We start from the raw sequence: 16,941 nt of genomic DNA on the forward strand, positions 1-16,941 counted from the left end.
TTTTTTGGAAAAAATCTATTTGTTAGAAAAAAATGAAAAATGGTCAAGTGACTGCTAACTTTAGTGTCATCTGGATTATACTCAGTATAATCTGGAATGATATCCAGTGTCATCTTGTTCTTTCTGTGTGCACTTATAAATTATTATACAGTTGCAATTTTTTTTTTTTTTACTTTAATACTGTTCCTGTAAAAATAAACGCTGTATCTAACACTTTATTCACACTATTTTTAAAATTTTTCAAATAACGCGACATGATACGTAACAAAAAAAAAAAAAAAAAAAAAAAACTAAACTTACATAAAATTTTTTCTAATAAAATAATTATAAAATAAAAAATGAAGTCTTTGATATCTATGAGTAGATAAATTTCTACAATTTAAATTGGATCAGTCAAGTGTCTTTACTCATTCATTTTTAAAAAATGTGTTAATAAATTGAGCGCAATGTCTACCTAATTAACAATTAAAAATAATAATAGGAATAATTATAATAGTAATAATAATATAAAACAAAATCTTAAAGGCTATTAATTATTAATCTATTTACAGTAGTAATGGACACAATTCCATAGAAATTGTTTATTAGCTTTCTTAGAGTCGGATCTAATTGAGTTTCATAAATATTAGTTTATAAATATTCTATTCACCTTGACAACATAAGTTGAGTGAATAAATCCAGAGTCGCAATGTTTACTATCAATACGTGCTATTAAATATACCTCAAATATTATGTATATGCTTATTTATTCCACCTGACGCGGTGTATCAACAAAATAATTGCGCCATATAACTCTTTTAATAAATATAAACTAATTTAATTATTCTTCTGTCGCTCAATGATCCATTATTTTTATTTATAATCATATTGTAAAAAGTAGAGTGTTAGATGAGACCCCGTTTCTTCTTGTAGTCTTCGAGATTCAGTGATCGTCTTGGACCAGTGTCTTTAATGTTACTTACTGGCTTAGGTAACACACTAACGGGATTACCTGAAGAAAAAAATAAAAATATTAAAATTAATTCTCAATTGACAGACTAGTAAATTAAAGAGTCGTCTGGTTTGACGCCCTGATTTTTGTGCATTTTTTTGTTAAGACTAATAAAGAGATAGAACTTTTAACTCTTTACTATTTATTTATACATATATTTCAAGAGTAAGGTAAAACACCCAGTTATTGACACTTGCAATTTTATTCTAATTAAAAATATTAAATAGTCTCAAAAAATCAATTATCTTAAAATTTATAATTCAAAAATTATATTTATCAATTTCTTAGAGTTGATTTGTTTTTTTTTTTTTAATTAAAATAAAATTACAAGTGTCAATAATTGAATCTTTTACCTTATACAGTTAAATTTTTAGCTAAAAACATTTAGTAGATTTAAAGCTATCGTGGTCTGAAAATACAAAAAATTTGACAAAAAAAATGAAATTCAAATTTTTTTGTTCCGAAGTCTGTCAAAAAACCAATTTTCAAAATTTTTTTTTGATCGTAGTCCACTCGGTGCATTTAACCCTTCTATCTTAATTATTTTTTTTAATTCAAATGAAAATGACCATTTGAAATTTTCTCTACCTTCCGAAAATTTTATATTCTTCTTAACTGTTTGTTAAAAAATTACATAAAAAAAAAAATTTTTTTTTGAAGGCTGTGAGATTTTTTCTTATCCCGAGAGTATTAAAGATTGTTAAAAATCGAGCTGTTCGGCTCCCTACAGCGTAGATCGGCTCTTTTCGGTAAGCGCTCTGCCGACATATTTGTCTAGATCGTATGTTAATTAAACTTGAGATTTTTTCTCATCACGAGAGTAAAGAAGGTGAGCTTGAAGGGTTAAGTGTACAGATTAAAACCCCGCCGGGTTTTTTTTTGTTTCTTATAAACCAATCAGCTGATATTATGGAAGAAGTCAATTTTTTTCGAAGCGGGTATCTTCAGACTAAAGTAAAAGACCCATTTATTGACACTGGTCTAGTTGTTTGACACTTGCAATTTTATTTTAATTAAAAAAATAAAATGTTCTCAAAAAACCAATTATCTTAAAATTTATAATTCAAAAAATATATTTATCAATTTATCAAAGTTAATTTGTTTTTTTTTTAATTAAAATAAAATTGAAAGTGTCAATAACTAAGCCAGTGTCAATAACTGGGTTTTTTACATTACTATAACTTTAATTCTACAGAATGTTTTTAGCTAAAAATTTAACTATATCCTCTTGAAATATATATATAAATAAATGGTAAAAAATTCACAGTTCTATCTCTTCAATAATCTTTACAAAATAATCCCAAAAAAATGCTCAAAAATCAGGACATCAAACCAAAGGACATTAAAATAAAAATACTTACTTGGAATAGGTACTTCCAAATCTATTGTAATATCAAAATCATGAGCATTAAACAAGTCTTCACTACTCTGTTTCTTCTTCGGCTCTGGACCATTCTCCTTATCATTAATATTTTTAGCATTTTCAGCAACCTCATCACTTTCTTTAGCAGCTTCATCAGAATCTTTATCTGAATCTGCTACGAACTTCATCTTTGGCTTAGTACTACGCCTAGTGAACGGGTCTTCTTTTTTCTTGCCTTTGTTAGCTCTAACTTCTTCCATAATAGCTTTTTCAGCTTCCTCAACATTCTTCTTTCTATTACGATCGTTAATATAAGAAATACTTGAAATCGTAGCAGTCCGCATTTTGTCCAACTCCGAAGCGCGCTCTTCAAGTTCTCCAAGTTGTTGATTCAAACGAGTGGCAGTCTCATCATCACCACGACCATTGGCAACATCTCTTTCACGCAACAGTTGTGCCTTTTTAAAGGCATAATTATAAGGAGTCTGTTTAAACCTTTCTTTCTCCCGAACTATTTTTTCAACATCCTCATCCTTAAACTCATAGACCATTGCTTCTTTAATATCCTTAAGCTTTCCCTCAACTTCCTCAAAAGTCGGCATAGAAATTCCCTGAAGAGCGCAAGTCTCTTTCCACTTGCAGAATTCAGAGTCAGTGAAATCTTGATTTGAGACAAATTCCAATCTGAAGACACGCTCTTGAGCTCCGTGTCTTAATCTCAATCCTTTGTTTGTTCTAGTACCTCCAAGCTGGTAAATTTTACCGGTCTCACAGACACCGCTGATTTCAGCGACTCGGTAAACAGGCTTGCCGTTATTGTTACCAATACCAACTCTGACAAAACAGCCACGTACAACACGATCAAAAAATGGCAAATGAACAAAACGCTCCATTTTGTGCCGAGACAATCTCACTTTATTAAGATCGTCTCTATGTCCGACGTACAAAGGCTTCTTCGGTTTGACAGCTTTGTTGCTAGTAACTGATTTTTTGTCATCCGAGTCAGAATCTCGATCATCCCCACTCGATGAAGAACGTCGAGAAGAAACCTTGGCTGTCTCTTCTTCTTCAGCACTGTCCGAAGAACCGCTGTCGTCAGAATAAACATCCGAAGTTTTTAATTTAGTTTTATTGCCCTTGTGATCGTCTTCGAGCTCCTCCTCGTCGTCTTTTGACTGTTGTTGCTGCTGTTCTTGTTCAATCCTCAGCTTCTCTTTCTCCTCACGTTCTTTCTTTTCCTCACGACGAGCTTTCAAGAGCGTCATTGCCTGGAATTTCTTGTCCTGTTTTTCCTCAATTGTCTTTTTACGGTCTTTACTTCTTTCTTTGAGATCAGGAGCTCGTTCAATTTTCTTCTCCTCAACACTCTTTTCCTTCTTCTTGTTCTCTTTTTGCTTTTTCGCTTCCTGTCTTTTGGCCATTCTCAATTTCTTTTCGATGTCAAATCGCGTTTTCATAAGCTCGCGCTTTTCAATACGCTTATAAATTTCTTGCTCACGCTCGATCTCAGTCATCTGAGCCAATCTTGCTTGATCTTCAGCGTCACCCATCAAATTTTCGTCATACCCATCGTTAAATTCTTCCTCGCTTGCGTCTGAGACACTGAGCTCCGAATCAGATACTTCACCTTTAGAAAATTATTCATTGCAATGGTAAATAATTAACATTACACCAAATACCTTTATTATTAATAAGGTAAAGTACCCAGTACTTGAACAGTTATAAAAATGGGACCAGTACTTGAACAGACTTTTTGAATTGTTGTAATAAAAAATCCGTAAATTTATCATGAGTGATATGCGAATGTTATAATTATTCAATGATACAGTAATTCGATGGTCTAATTAGCAATTTGTCTAACTCCTTATTTTTTTCGAGGGTGATTTTTTAACATTTTGATGTAGCAATAGTCACAATATAAATTATTTGAATAATTTAAACCAAAATATTATACTTGTATTATATATTAATGATATTAAATGTTTTTTTAAAGTGATAATAAATTTTGAACTAATTGTTTTTTTCGTACAAATGGAAGATTCTTTAAAATGGAGTTAGACAATTTGCTAATTAGAACGTCGAATTGATTTCTGTAAGTTTTTTCAATTATAAATCAAAATAATTATATTTTTATTAACTTGAAAGTTGACATGTCGAGAATCGCCGATAGATGCCATTTTTTTTCATGAAAAAGGTACTAAACCGTAAAGCGGACAATCAGTAAAAAAAAACGGTGTATCATCATTTTAAGTAAAAAAAAAATTGTACCACCAAATGAAATAGTCTTTTCTAAATAATATATACTAGCTGTTTCTCGCCCGCTCCGCTGGGCACTTTATAGAATTGCATTTTTAGATCTAGACTTGAAATTTAATTAGAGTATTGTTTTGACTTGCACAGATTCTTAATTCTATCGAATTTGCATACACCTTTTATCCATGTAATTATTCTAGCTAATATTCATTGAAACTCTCAATGTGCAATCATTATAACATTTCCGTGTCTTTCTTACAAAAATTAATAATAATTGATATGAAAAAAAAAATTTTAAATGAGCATTGAAAGTTTTAATTAATGAAATTGCAGGTCTCATAATCGAAGAAATTTGCCTAGTATATAAACATAACCAACAGAATTAAAAATTTATTTTAAATAAATGACAATCGAATAGAATAAATTTAGTTACAATAAAAATTAATTATTTCTAAGGGCCAGTTTTTCAATCCGGGATAAAATTTTATCCGAGATAAAAGTACCGCCAATAAAATAAAAAAAAAAAATAAATAATTCAGCGACGTGATATTGCTCTCAATTAGTTCTCCATGAATTTGGTCGTTTGTTTAAATAAAAATAAATAAATATATCATAAAAATAATAATAACCTCTTATTGTGTCATTTAAATTATTTTAAATTAATTAACACAATTATAAATTAATAATAGATATGTCAAACGCAAGATATGAGCTCGAAGGGCTCAAAAGCATAGAACAGCTCCCTCTTTGAGCTCATAAAGCTCAAAATAACACATAAATTGTAATTTGGAGCTTGAAGAGCTCAACAACATTATAAGTGCAATTTCAAGCGCTTAGGTATAGAATTAGCGGGAAGTTACAGGGATCTCCTTCAGGGTCATCCGTTTTCCTAATTTTTATTTTATTTATTTACAATCAGGAAGTTGGCACAGTTGGAGGTGAATATTTCTGTGACATGTGGCTAATGTTTATTTATTTTAATTCAAAATAAGTGACTGAATTCAAGGAGAATTATTCGTAGGCAATATCACTGTGCTGAATTATTTATTTTTTTATCATAATGGCAGTACTTTTATCTCGGATTGAAAAACTGGCCCTATATTAATAACATATCATACACTAAAACCTTCTCCGAAACACGCTGCATCTTATGGTATAAGTATTATTCCGATCGGTTCAGTAGTTTTCGCAGTATAACCGGACAAAAAAAAACCGGCTCTCCATTTATTAGTATAGATTTTTTGCAAAGACATAAACTATCATTTTTGTATTAAATTCTAGCGTTCAACATTACTGCAAATTAAATAAGTTTTATAGCTAAAAATTAGTGTAGTTAAAAATTATTGAACGTTTTGAATTGAATTTTTTTGATTTATAATTGAAAATTTAATTTGTCATTCATAAAAAATGTAATTAAAAAATTAAATACAAATATTTCCCATTTTTAAATGAACATATTAAATATTCACAGTATTATTTTTAATATTATTCAATAATATGTTATATTTCTTTTGATATTTCAATAAAATATTGAAAAGTTTTGCTGTGCGTATTGCCATATATTTTATTAGTTCAACTACTGCTCTCAGAGTGTTCAACTACTACTCCTCTGATAGTCTATCTTAAAAACGTTGTCAAAATATAAATATTAAATTATCTTTATTATTTTGCGCTTCAATAAATTAAAAATTGTTGATATTTTCATAAAAATCACTAACTTTAACTAATAATTACATCTTTATGTATTAAAAGTAGGCTCAAATACGTTTTAATTAATTTGAAATCTGTTCAACTACTGGGTACTTTACCTTATATTAAAAATATTTAAGTGAAATGATAAATACCTTCTTCAGGCTCAGAAGCTTTTCCAGAATTTTCTTCACTGCCACTGTCATCAGAATTTGGCTTGTGAATTTTTCTTTTATTTCTTTTGGTAGGTATTTTCTTTTTAGTTTTATTAGACTTGGCACTCCACTCGTCATCAGAGTCAGAGGTGCCAGAGTCTGATGAGGCATCATTCTGTGACCTTTCCTTTTTCTTTTTAGCCAAAGACAGAAAATCCTAAAACGCAATGAAATTCGTAATATTAATAAACATTTTTTAAAAAGGTCATTATTAAATATTTATTTATTATTAATAAATTATTAATCAGTACAGATGTTCAAGCAATTACGCAATAAGTAATTTTTTTGTAGTTGTAAATTATTAATAATTTATCTAGTTAAAAAAAATGAAGCCTGCCAATCGAAATATAGGTTATTTTACTTACGTTGTCCAAATCAGATCCACCATCTGATCCACTTCCACTGCTATCGGAATCAATTAATGCTTGATTCTTCCTTTTCGGCATTTTGTTAAATTAGTATTTAAACGTTAAATAAGTTAAATAAAATAATATCGTTATTAAATATAATAAACTCAATATCACAAACAAGACCACAACTCACTGGCAATAACTCTAATGGACGACGACTAACAACTTTCGAGGACTTAAATACACTTATAGTGAAGTTGGCGGGTTAGTTGTACTCGGGTGTCTCGGTGCGGGTCAGTGCAGGTGCACTGCGCATTAGCCAGCATTAGCAACGTGTCAGTTGGCTAATTAATGTGGAGAGAGAAGAGAGAATAATGGCGGCAATGACCGATGATTATTATTTACATGAATTTAGTATACTAACTGCAAGACCCGCGCTCAACAATAAAAACATACTGCCATCTAGTGGACATAATTTAAACTAAAAATATTTATTAAAAATTTTAAACATCAATATAAAATTACTCACAAGTTTACTACCATTTAAAAAAGAGATAAAAAACTTTCTCTTGGAAAATTATTATCAATCAGTAATTATATTAATTTACATTTAAAAATTTAATAATTTTTTTTTGTTAAACAATTTTTAAATCATCGGAAAAAAATGATAGTGTGAAAAATATTTTTTTTAATTTTAATCGTAAAAATTATGAAAATTAAATTAGCCGACATCTGAAAATTTTTGTGATTTATTTTATTTGAAAATTATTAAAAAATAATTAAAAGAAAAAATTTCACATATAGAAAATTTTTGACATTAAAGTTAGCTGTCACTTGACCAATTTTTAATTTTATTTAACAATTAAATTAATTCTAAAAAATTATTGTTAAAAAATTGCATTTTTTATTTTTTTAAATTTCTACATGTCAATTTTTTGTCCACAGTTTATATGTTAAAAAAATTCTAAAAATTGTTAAATGTCTACTAAATTAATTTTCATAAAATTTATGACATTAATTTAGTAGTTACTTGATCATTTTTTAATTTTATTTAACAAAAAAATTATTTTTAAAAAATTGCATATTTAGTTTCTTAAAATTTCTAAATATCAATTTTTTTCATAATTTATTTGTTAGAAAAATTCTTAAAATTATCAACTTTCTTCTAAGTAAATTTTCATATAAAATTTCACAAATTATAAGTGCAATTTTTTTTAAATATTATTTTAGTTCTAATTTAATTAATAAAAAAAAGTCAAAAATTATTGAACGGCTAATTTTAATGATATTAAAGTTAATTGTTTGACTATTTTTTAATTTTATTCAACAAAAAAATTTGTTCCAAAAAATTATTTAAAAAAAATTGTATTTTTAATTTATTAAAATTTCTAAATATCCATTTTTTTATCCAGCAATTTATTTATTTAAAAAATTATTAAATATCGGCTAAATTAATCTTCATCTAATTTTAGTATCATATAAAACTTAACTAATTAATATTTATTTAAAAATAAAAAAATAATTTACAGAAATTTAAAATTATCAGCGCTAAATATTTAATTGAATATCCTGGATAGTGTTTTCCTTGAGTTATCATGTGTGATGTCATATCACGGTTTAGTTGATTATTAAATTAGTTTATTTCGTATTAATAAATTACTAGAACTTAGAAAGTAAATATAAAATGTAATTTAAAATAATTAATTTTACAAATTTTAAAATTCCGAAAAATATAATCTTGAATAAAGAAAAAAATAAAGCTATATTAATAGAATCTTTCAAAGTCACGAAGTCTCAATAAATTAAAAAAGTTTGGAAAATCCAAAAGTTCACGCCTCAAAACTCTCATTCATTTTTTAAGAAAAAAATTAATTTTGTAATTGATTAAAAAAAAAAAAAATATAATTAAGTAATTTCTTAATTTCTTTTTTTTAAATATCAGCGCCCTTTTTTCTTGTAATATGCGCACTTAGTCTAAAAATATCTAGCTTGATCAAATAAGAAAAGTTTGTTTGGCTTTTACGGTTGTATCGTAGTGAATTTTAATAAAAATTCAATTAAAAAAAAAAAAAATATGTATACTAGGCGAATTCTTAAACTAATAAAAAAGGTCCGGTCTTGAAATATCAATTTGTTCGGGAATAATCATTGGTACATCCAAAATGGGTTGACATCCGGAAGTCCACGTAAAATTTTTTTCAAAACGTTTTTTTTTTTTTTTCAAAATAGCAACATGAAATGATTTTAGAAAGTAAAAGATGGTTTAATTTAAGTGTTTTTTCAGTGTACATCTACTTACATCATTGTATAAGTGTAATATGGTTGTAATAGAGGCATTTAAAGATCACAAAATTGCTTGATCTTGACGAGTCGAGTATAAAGCACAACCTCACGCGCTTCGCGCTATGAGGCGTGCAATATCAAAGTCATTTTATTACTTTACTTTATTAAATAAGTAAAAATCATCAATTATTAAATTGTTTAAATTATTCTAAATTAAAATAAAGAATTTTGACGAATATTGGGAAGACTAAAATTAAAAAAAAATTTTAACATTATTTTGACTCATTAGTTACGCTCGAACTTTCTTAAAATATATTTTTACTCTCTGAAAATTTATCACAATAGACTAGGAGTAATAAGATAGAAAAGAGGATTAAGCCATAAATATATAAATTTACTACCTAATTGCTCTTGACATAAGTAATTATAGAAATATTAGAAAATATATTTTAATCTCTTAAGGAATATAAAATATTGTATAAAAAAATAAGAGAAGATAGTCTGAGCCGATTAGAGACCCTCATCTATGACGAGTCCAGTTCAACCACTCAGTCCGGTACCCTGTTGAAAAACTCCAATAAGATCCCATCAAAAGCGACAAAAGCCACTTAGAAACCAATACAGTCAACGCTCTTTGTATTTGACTCACCCGTACAGGACCATTCTCTGTATTTGACTCGTCCTTGTCCATAAGAGCTGTGTAAAATCGTCAAATACAGAGGAAGAATGTGGTCAAATACAGAGAGGTCCAATACAGAGAGCATCGACTGTAAAATTTATGGGTTTCTAAGTGGCTTTTGTCGCTTTTACAGTCGACGCTCTCTGTATTGGACCTCTCTGTATTTGATCACATCCTTCCTCTGTATTTGACGATTTTACACAGCTTTTATGGACAAGGACGAGTCAAATACAGAGAATGGTCCTGTACGGGTCAGTCAAATACAGAGAGCGTTGACTGTAATGGGATCCTATTGGAAATTTCAAACAGGGTAAATTCCCAGGAATGATGAAACTTCGGACAAACTCTGCTGGCAAGGCCAGGTAGTTCAAAAACGGCCGGAAAGGACGAGTACCTTAGTAGGAGTACAGCTAGGACCCAGAAGGAAGGAGAAGGACCAATTAACGTTGCCAAAAGGCCAGTACAGCGGAATACTCGGATGGTAGGGAGAGCCCTCACCACTTCTACTTCTTCTACTGCTGCGAGTCGGACTTAGAAAATTCTAGTGAAGAACCAGAATAGTATTCGAGCTCAGACTTATCACCTCGTTTCTAATTTTGTGTAAAGTCTTTTGAATACATACTTCAATTCAGTTAACTTAATTCCGTTCAATTATTTATTCAATTTATATTCACTTAATATCATTTTACTCATCCTACAAGTTCCCGTTCATAAAGTTGAGTATTTCAATAATCCCGGGCGAATCAAAGACCACGTCAGTAACTTTAAATTTAAATAAAGATTTCTATCGTTGTCCACCAGAAGGAGGACATAACACATGCAAGTATCGATAACGCCCAACGACATTACTGTGAATAAGACTTAATATTTTATATAAACATATATATATATATACATATATTTCGATATTTCGTGGATCAAGTGTCAAAAAACTGACGTTTTAACTGTCAAATTGTTTACTATTATCTATCCGGCAGTGTTTACTATCAAAACATGTGTTGAAAGTTCTGATAACCATCTAGTGCAGTGAAACATTAAGGAAATAAAAGTTATAAGAGAAAGTTTGAACCATATGATCTAATAAAAATTTAGTCTTGATAAAAAATTAGAAACACTACAAGTATTGAGTGTTAATTAAAATCAATTTACTATTGCAGTGTTCGTTGATTTTCGAAGAGTTCGTTTAATGGAATGTCGGTGTAGTTATTCAATAAACAATGATGACTCCTATGAGCGAGGACGGAGGTCCTTTGAGGGAATGGGCACCATTAACGAGTCTCCTACAACAGATACCGGTTAAACTCCAGAGCGGAATATTCACTCAGGACATAAATTTCACCTGCATCGACGCAGTTCCGGAGTTTATAGCCATCGGGACGAACTGCGGGCTAGTTTACTGGTTCGACAGAGCATCTGGAGAATTGCAGCGTCTGAGATGTGAGAATGCAAACTCTAACATCACTTGTTTGCGGGTAATATCCACGGTAGACTACATGGTAGCCGCTGGAAATAATCTTGGAGTAGTTACAGTTTTTCAGATCCCAAAAAACCTTCCAGAATCTCTGCCAGACAGCTTGAAGCCGAAGCAAAAGAAGCAAATAGAGCGTTACAATATCGGAGGGCTTCATAAAAGTCCAGTTAGTGCTGTCGAGTGGTCTAAAAATGGAATGAAGCTCTTCAGCGGTGATCAAGAAGGGCTTGTTGTACTTACAGAGATTGATTTTTATATGCATTTATCCAAATCTTCAGAATTGTTAAACGAAAAGTACGCAGTTGTGCAATTAAGCTACCAGCAAGGATTATTACTGGTGTCTACGCTCTTCAGAACTATTTTAGTAGATAGAAATCATAATAGCAAAGTTTCTCAAGTTGGTCAGAAGGAAAGAAAAACTTTGGGAAAATTAGGAGCCGTTTTTGGCACTCGGCTAACTCCAATTCAGGAGCCAATTATTTATGCCAGTAGACCGGGATTGAGATTGTGGGAAGCTGATAAAACTGGTACCGTGTTAAAGACTTTGATTTTTAAAGAAGCGGTTCAGATTAGTAACACTCAAGTACTTTTGTTGAACCCCGCGCCTGAAATGCTGAAGAAAAAACGCGGAGAGCCTACTTTTGGAGTCGTCCTCCCTTTTTGCGACGACCTTTTTGTTACTTACAGTGAAGACTATATTCATGTTATTAATCCGGTTACAATTACAATTACATCTGTCGTTAGTGATCTCAGAAAAATAACTGATGTTGCTTGTACGAGGGATGAAATATTTGTTTTGGAGGGAGAGAGAAATATTCTAAGGATCGCTTATCATCCAGAGTCTTGTACGATTGAATCCACTCCGGAGGAATTGAAGGAACCAATGGGATCCTTTGCGGAAATTAGCAAACCGGTAACTAAGAGTATTATTGGTCTTACGACGAAGCTAAAAGAAAATTCAATCCCGATTCCGTTTTATAAAATCAGTCCTAGTAATATTATCCAGGCGCTGAGTGTCTTGCCGTCCCGGGGAGTAGATCCCAATCCAGTTGTTAGCGGGGAAGAAGCTACGGAGATGCCTCCGATAGTTCCGCTTAGTATTGACACTCCTTTGGTCGCTGAAGTTCCGGTGGAAACTGAGCGAGGAACGGAGTCTAGGGATACTGTTGATGCTCGGCTGAGTAGGAGACAAATTTTTCAGAAAATTAGCGAGCAGGATTTTGAAGATGTGGTTTTTACCCCGGAGCGGAAGAATAAGAAACAGAATAAGTTTGTTAATGGAAATTGTAATAAGAGTTCTGACAGTATTTTGCCACCTGCTACTTATAGTATTCATGAAACTCACTCGTCGCTGCTGACTTTGAGTATTGATGATGAATCTCTGATTAAAAGTGAACGGAACTTGGAGAATATTCAAAAGGATGTTGAGACTAAGGAGAAGTTACTCGCTGATGTGCTTAATTTTGATTGGTCTGAGTATATGACGAGCAGCCAAATTTATTCGCCAGATTCTACTACCAACAACTCACTCAATACTATCACTTATTTAAATTGTACAGAACCTACGATAGAACCTAAAGTATTATCTTCTTCTACAAGAGAAAATGATATCAGTGAGCATACTGATGAGTCTGATGAAGACGAAAGCTATCGCACGGAGTTGAAAAAATTGCAAACTCTTGGTGAATGCAGCAAAAATTTATATACTGTTAAAAATAATACTAAGGATGTCATTGTTGATAATATTAAAAATTCTTGCCAAAATAATTCACGTGATTTGGAAATACAGTTTAATGGTAAATATTTTTTTTTATTATTTAAACTAGCAATAAATAAAATTTTGTTTTATTAAATAATGACTTTTGTTAAATTGCACTTTACTTTTTTAACTATTGACGTTTTTAAAGATATAAGCTCGTCTCGATATTACACTCATCAAGAGCTTTCATTTGAGTACCCACATGCATTTTCATATATTTTTCATGTATACATATATATAAATATATGAAATAAATGAAAAATTGATGTGGGTACTCAAATGAAAGGTCTTGATGAGTGTAACATCAGGATGAGCTTATATCTTTAAAAATGTCAATAATTAAGAAATTGTATTTTAATTTGTCAACTTATGATATTTTTAAAGATATAAGCTCATCCCGATGTTACACTCATCAAGAGCTTTCATTTGAGTACCCACATGCATTTTGATATATTTTTCATATATACATATATATAATATGTATGAATATATGAAAAATCGATGTGGGTACTTAAATAAAAGGTCTTAATCAGTGTAACATCGGAATGAGCTTATATCTTTAAAAATGTCAATAGTTCACAAGATACAAGGTCATTTTATAATTATCTACCCAGAGATAGAGCATTTTCGAATGCAGCCTAAATACTTACTGGCCACAAAATTTTGCTTATTCTCTTAATAATATAAATAATTTATGATTTATTGTTATTTTATTAATGTAAAAATATTTATTTTTTACAGTCTTGTCCAAGGAATTCGTATCATCGGCAATTTTTGAAGAAGCTGAAGATTGGGTGGTTGTTTCATCAGTTGAATAATCATTTAATTATATTGAGACATGTTGAGTTATATTTCAGATTCGCACAATTCATAATTATTATCATTAGTTATTAATCGGATTGAACAACTTTAATCATGTATTTATTACCTATACTTATATTTGGATAGGGTATCATTTTTATCGGACAAATATTATTACTTAGTTTATTATGAAATAAAAATGTAGATTGGTTAGATCTTTGTGTAACTATTTTAATATTTTTTATGCTAGTCAAAAATTAGTTCAGAAAAATTAAAATAAACCAATGGCATAATAGAAAAAAAAATTAATAACATCAGTTAAATTTTATGAGAAATATTTAATTGTTATTTACATATGTACATATTTTACTTCTTATGCTCTTTATTTCTGCTTATTAAATTTGCAGCTTCCAAAACTTGTCTTGCAGCGTTATTTATATGTCGAAACCTATCAGGTCCCAGATGTATCCCTCCATACCACCGCGAAATAACCACTAGTACATTTTTTGCGTCAACTATTTGCAAAAAATGTAATAATCTCGAGCCAGCTTGACTCTCACCGTCATCTTCACAGTCTTGAGCAAAATTTTTATTATCTGTAACTATTCTGTATGCATACATATTGTGCGTAGCCTGTTCTATTTTTTTAATCTCATATAATTTTTTCAGGACGTTTCTAGAATAATTGAAATTTAAAATATCAATTTTTATCATCATTATAATATAAAATTTTCTTTATAAATATTATTTATGACATTACAATTAGCAGTAACTTGATCATTTCTTAATTTTATTTAACAAAAAAATTTTTCTCGAAAAATTATTAATAAAAAATTGCATTTTTAATTTTTTAAAATTTTTTACATGTCAATTTTTTTTCTAATTTTTTTTTACCATTATTTATTTGTTAAAAAAATTCTTAAAATTATTAAATATCTGCTAAATTAATTTTCATATATTATTTTTAATTACTAAAATACTTACTTTACATCATGAACAGAAAACACTTGCGCAGCATGACCCTGGAATGAACTTTTTCTATCGACGATTACATCTCCATGGTAAATTTCTGGAATTTTTTCTTCTTTTTCTTCATTAGATTTTTTTGAAGATTTTGGAGATTTTTTAACGACTTCATTATGTTCTATTACTTGTTCTATTTTACATGATTTATCTTTCTGTAATTCTTCGCGAATTTTTTCAATCCACTCATATAAAACTGGTCCTCCGGCTAAAGACCTGAATTGAATTTAAAAAAAATTTTTAGATGCTAAATTCACTGCTTAAATTTAATGGGAATTAAATATTGTGTGATGAAATTTTAGAATAAGTACAAAAATACCCTCTAAATAAAAAAAATTTACATATACATATGAAACCTACAAGTATACCTCTTGAAGAAGGGAATTGATATGATTTTTCTGCTCCAAACGCAATTGCGGAGCAGAAAGCTCAAAGTATGGTGGTGAAGAGGAAGGATAATCAGCTGTTAATTTAACATAAAGTTTGATAGACTTATCACCCTCATGAACATTCATACTAAATGCTCTATTTTCTTCATCCTCTACCTGCCAATCGTCTCCATAAATTGCTGTCAGTGCCTCGATCTCGTCAACCTGCACCAAAATATATAAGATTAAAATTTCTTCCAAATAAAATGAGTGTTTTACATATTATCTTAGCATATTTTTATATCATTTTTATATATACTCTTATAGGATTTTCTGTCTTTATCATTATATTTCATATTTATGTTATCACTTATTAGCTAAAATTCAGAATATTGATATTGATATTTATATTGACTGTGTTTATAGTTTTACAAGTACTTATGTTACTCTATGTATGAATTTTGCCATTTGGCTTTCGCCTTGGCATTTAAATAAAATAAATAAATAAAATAAATAAATAAAATAAATAAATAAATACTAAAGTTAGCTAACTGTCAGTGTTTTTTTTAATTTCTATATGAAAATTAATTTAGCAGATATTTAATTATTTTTAGAACTTTTTTTAACAAATAAATTATGGCAAAAAAAATAAGAAAAAAAATTTACATGTAGAAATTTTAAAAAATTAAAAATGCAATTTTTTTAAAATAATTTTTTCAGAATTAATTTCATTGTTAAACTTTAATATCATAATTTCTATAACAAATATTACAATAAAAAAAATGCTCTAATAATTCTTTTCTATTTTCTCATATGGAATTTTTTTTCATAATAATTTAATTGCTATAAATTACAAAAAAATTTCTAACGTCTGTCAACTTCAGTGTCATAATAAAATATGAAAATTAATTTAGCATATATTTAATAATCTTTAAAAATTTTATAGCAAATAAATTATGGCAAAAAAAAACTGACATGTAGACATTTTAAAAAATAAAAAATTTTTTTTTAATAATTTTTTGGAACAAAATTGTTTGATAAATAAAATTAAAAAATTGTTAAGTGACTGCTAACTTTAATGCCGTTAATAAAATTTATAAATAATAATTACCTGCTGGGTAAAATTATCCATATCGAAAACACGGTAATAAAAAGCATTTATCCCGATGAAAATGGGCTGTTGACAATCAACAAAATAAATATTAAAAAATAAATACACTTTGAGATACTAAAAATTAACATATGCATGAGTACATCTAGCATTGAAATCGGAGTAGAAAATAAAATTGAAATTACCAGAATGTACTATTTAATTTAACCTCGTTTTTCCTGTCAAGCAAATTCAATGCTGCAACAATTTTATTAATGAAGCAATACTTAGTGTTTTTAAAATTATCAACTTAGAAAAAGGTTATCAAATATTTACGGTAAATAGCAATTATATTTAATTTATATATGATTATTATTTATGATATATATAATGAGTGCATATCATTTAATGACTAAAGTGAAGTTAGTTTAATATCAAAATTCTCGAAACTAATCGAAAAAAATTAATCCCGATTCCTTATTGGTTTAGAACTAAAGCGCGCGCGTATAGCGCGCAATTTAAATTTCAAGTAAATTTCTTTTGATATTTTTAAAAAAACTCTTGTTAAAAATTAAAAACTTGGATTTTTTTGCAGAATCTAATTTT

The 16,941-nt window shown here is 29.0% G+C and overlaps 3 protein-coding genes across 4 annotated transcripts; 1 reads left to right on the forward strand and 2 right to left on the reverse strand.

Annotated features, from left to right (window-relative positions):
* Nucleotides 1–133: 133 nt before the first annotated feature.
* Nucleotides 134–7,109, reverse strand: LOC123259605 (RNA polymerase-associated protein RTF1 homolog). Its single transcript, XM_044720199.1, has 4 exons — nucleotides 6,877–7,109; nucleotides 6,452–6,668; nucleotides 2,353–3,981; nucleotides 134–991 (listed from the first exon to the last, which is right to left on the reverse strand). The coding sequence occupies exons 1-4, from the start codon at nucleotides 6,955–6,957 to the stop codon at nucleotides 885–887; spliced, it is 2,034 nt and encodes a 677-aa protein (XP_044576134.1). The 5' UTR covers nucleotides 6,958–7,109; the 3' UTR covers nucleotides 134–884.
* Nucleotides 7,110–10,697: 3,588 nt separating this feature from the next.
* On the forward strand, nucleotides 10,698–14,270 carry LOC123259608 (WD repeat-containing protein CG11141). The gene is made up of 2 exons (XM_044720204.1): nucleotides 10,698–13,090; nucleotides 13,795–14,270. Exons 1-2 carry the CDS (start codon nucleotides 11,041–11,043, stop codon nucleotides 13,869–13,871), a joined length of 2,127 nt encoding a protein of 708 aa, XP_044576139.1. The 5' UTR covers nucleotides 10,698–11,040; the 3' UTR covers nucleotides 13,872–14,270.
* Nucleotides 14,173–16,703, reverse strand: LOC123259610 (protein IMPACT-A-like). 2 transcript variants are annotated; one of them, XM_044720206.1, is made up of 5 exons: nucleotides 16,542–16,703; nucleotides 16,357–16,422; nucleotides 15,238–15,470; nucleotides 14,839–15,093; nucleotides 14,173–14,530 (listed from the first exon to the last, which is right to left on the reverse strand). In XM_044720206.1, the coding sequence occupies exons 2-5, from the start codon at nucleotides 16,375–16,377 to the stop codon at nucleotides 14,221–14,223; spliced, it is 819 nt and encodes a 272-aa protein (XP_044576141.1). In that variant the 5' UTR covers nucleotides 16,378–16,422; nucleotides 16,542–16,703; the 3' UTR covers nucleotides 14,173–14,220. The 2 variants fall into 2 exon arrangements, with proteins under 2 accessions (XP_044576141.1, XP_044576142.1); XM_044720207.1 differs by having other exon boundaries at nucleotides 16,357–16,473.
* Between the last annotated feature and the right edge of the window lie 238 nt (nucleotides 16,704–16,941).

The sequence above is a fragment of the Cotesia glomerata genome, linkage group LG2 (assembly GCF_020080835.1).
Source record: "Cotesia glomerata isolate CgM1 linkage group LG2, MPM_Cglom_v2.3, whole genome shotgun sequence".
NCBI lineage: Eukaryota > Metazoa > Arthropoda > Insecta > Hymenoptera > Braconidae > Cotesia > Cotesia glomerata.

Bases quoted from the DNA above. Each gene is read 5' to 3' on its own strand.
- LOC123259605 (XM_044720199.1), bottom strand. From the start codon at position 6,957: ATGCCGAAAAGGAAGAATCAAGCATTAATTGATTCCGATAGCAGTGGA. The intron at 3,982-6,451 runs GTATTTATCATT...AATTTTCTAAAG, and splicing joins AGCTTCTGAGCCTGAAGAAG to GTGAAGTATCTGATTCGGAG. The intron at 992-2,352 runs GTAAGTATTTTT...TTTTTTCTTCAG, and splicing joins TTTGGAAGTACCTATTCCAA to GTAATCCCGTTAGTGTGTTA.
- LOC123259608 (XM_044720204.1), top strand. From the start codon at position 11,041: ATGATGACTCCTATGAGCGAGGACGGAGGTCCTTTGAGGGAATGGGCA. The intron at 13,091-13,794 runs GTAAATATTTTT...TATTTTTTACAG, and splicing joins TTTGGAAATACAGTTTAATG to TCTTGTCCAAGGAATTCGTA.
- LOC123259610 (XM_044720206.1), bottom strand. From the start codon at position 16,377: ATGGATAATTTTACCCAGCAG. The intron at 15,471-16,356 runs GTAATTATTATT...ATTTTGGTGCAG, and splicing joins TGGATAATTTTACCCAGCAG to GTTGACGAGATCGAGGCACT. The intron at 14,531-14,838 runs GTAAGTATTTTA...CAATTATTCTAG, and splicing joins TTTTCTGTTCATGATGTAAA to AAACGTCCTGAAAAAATTAT.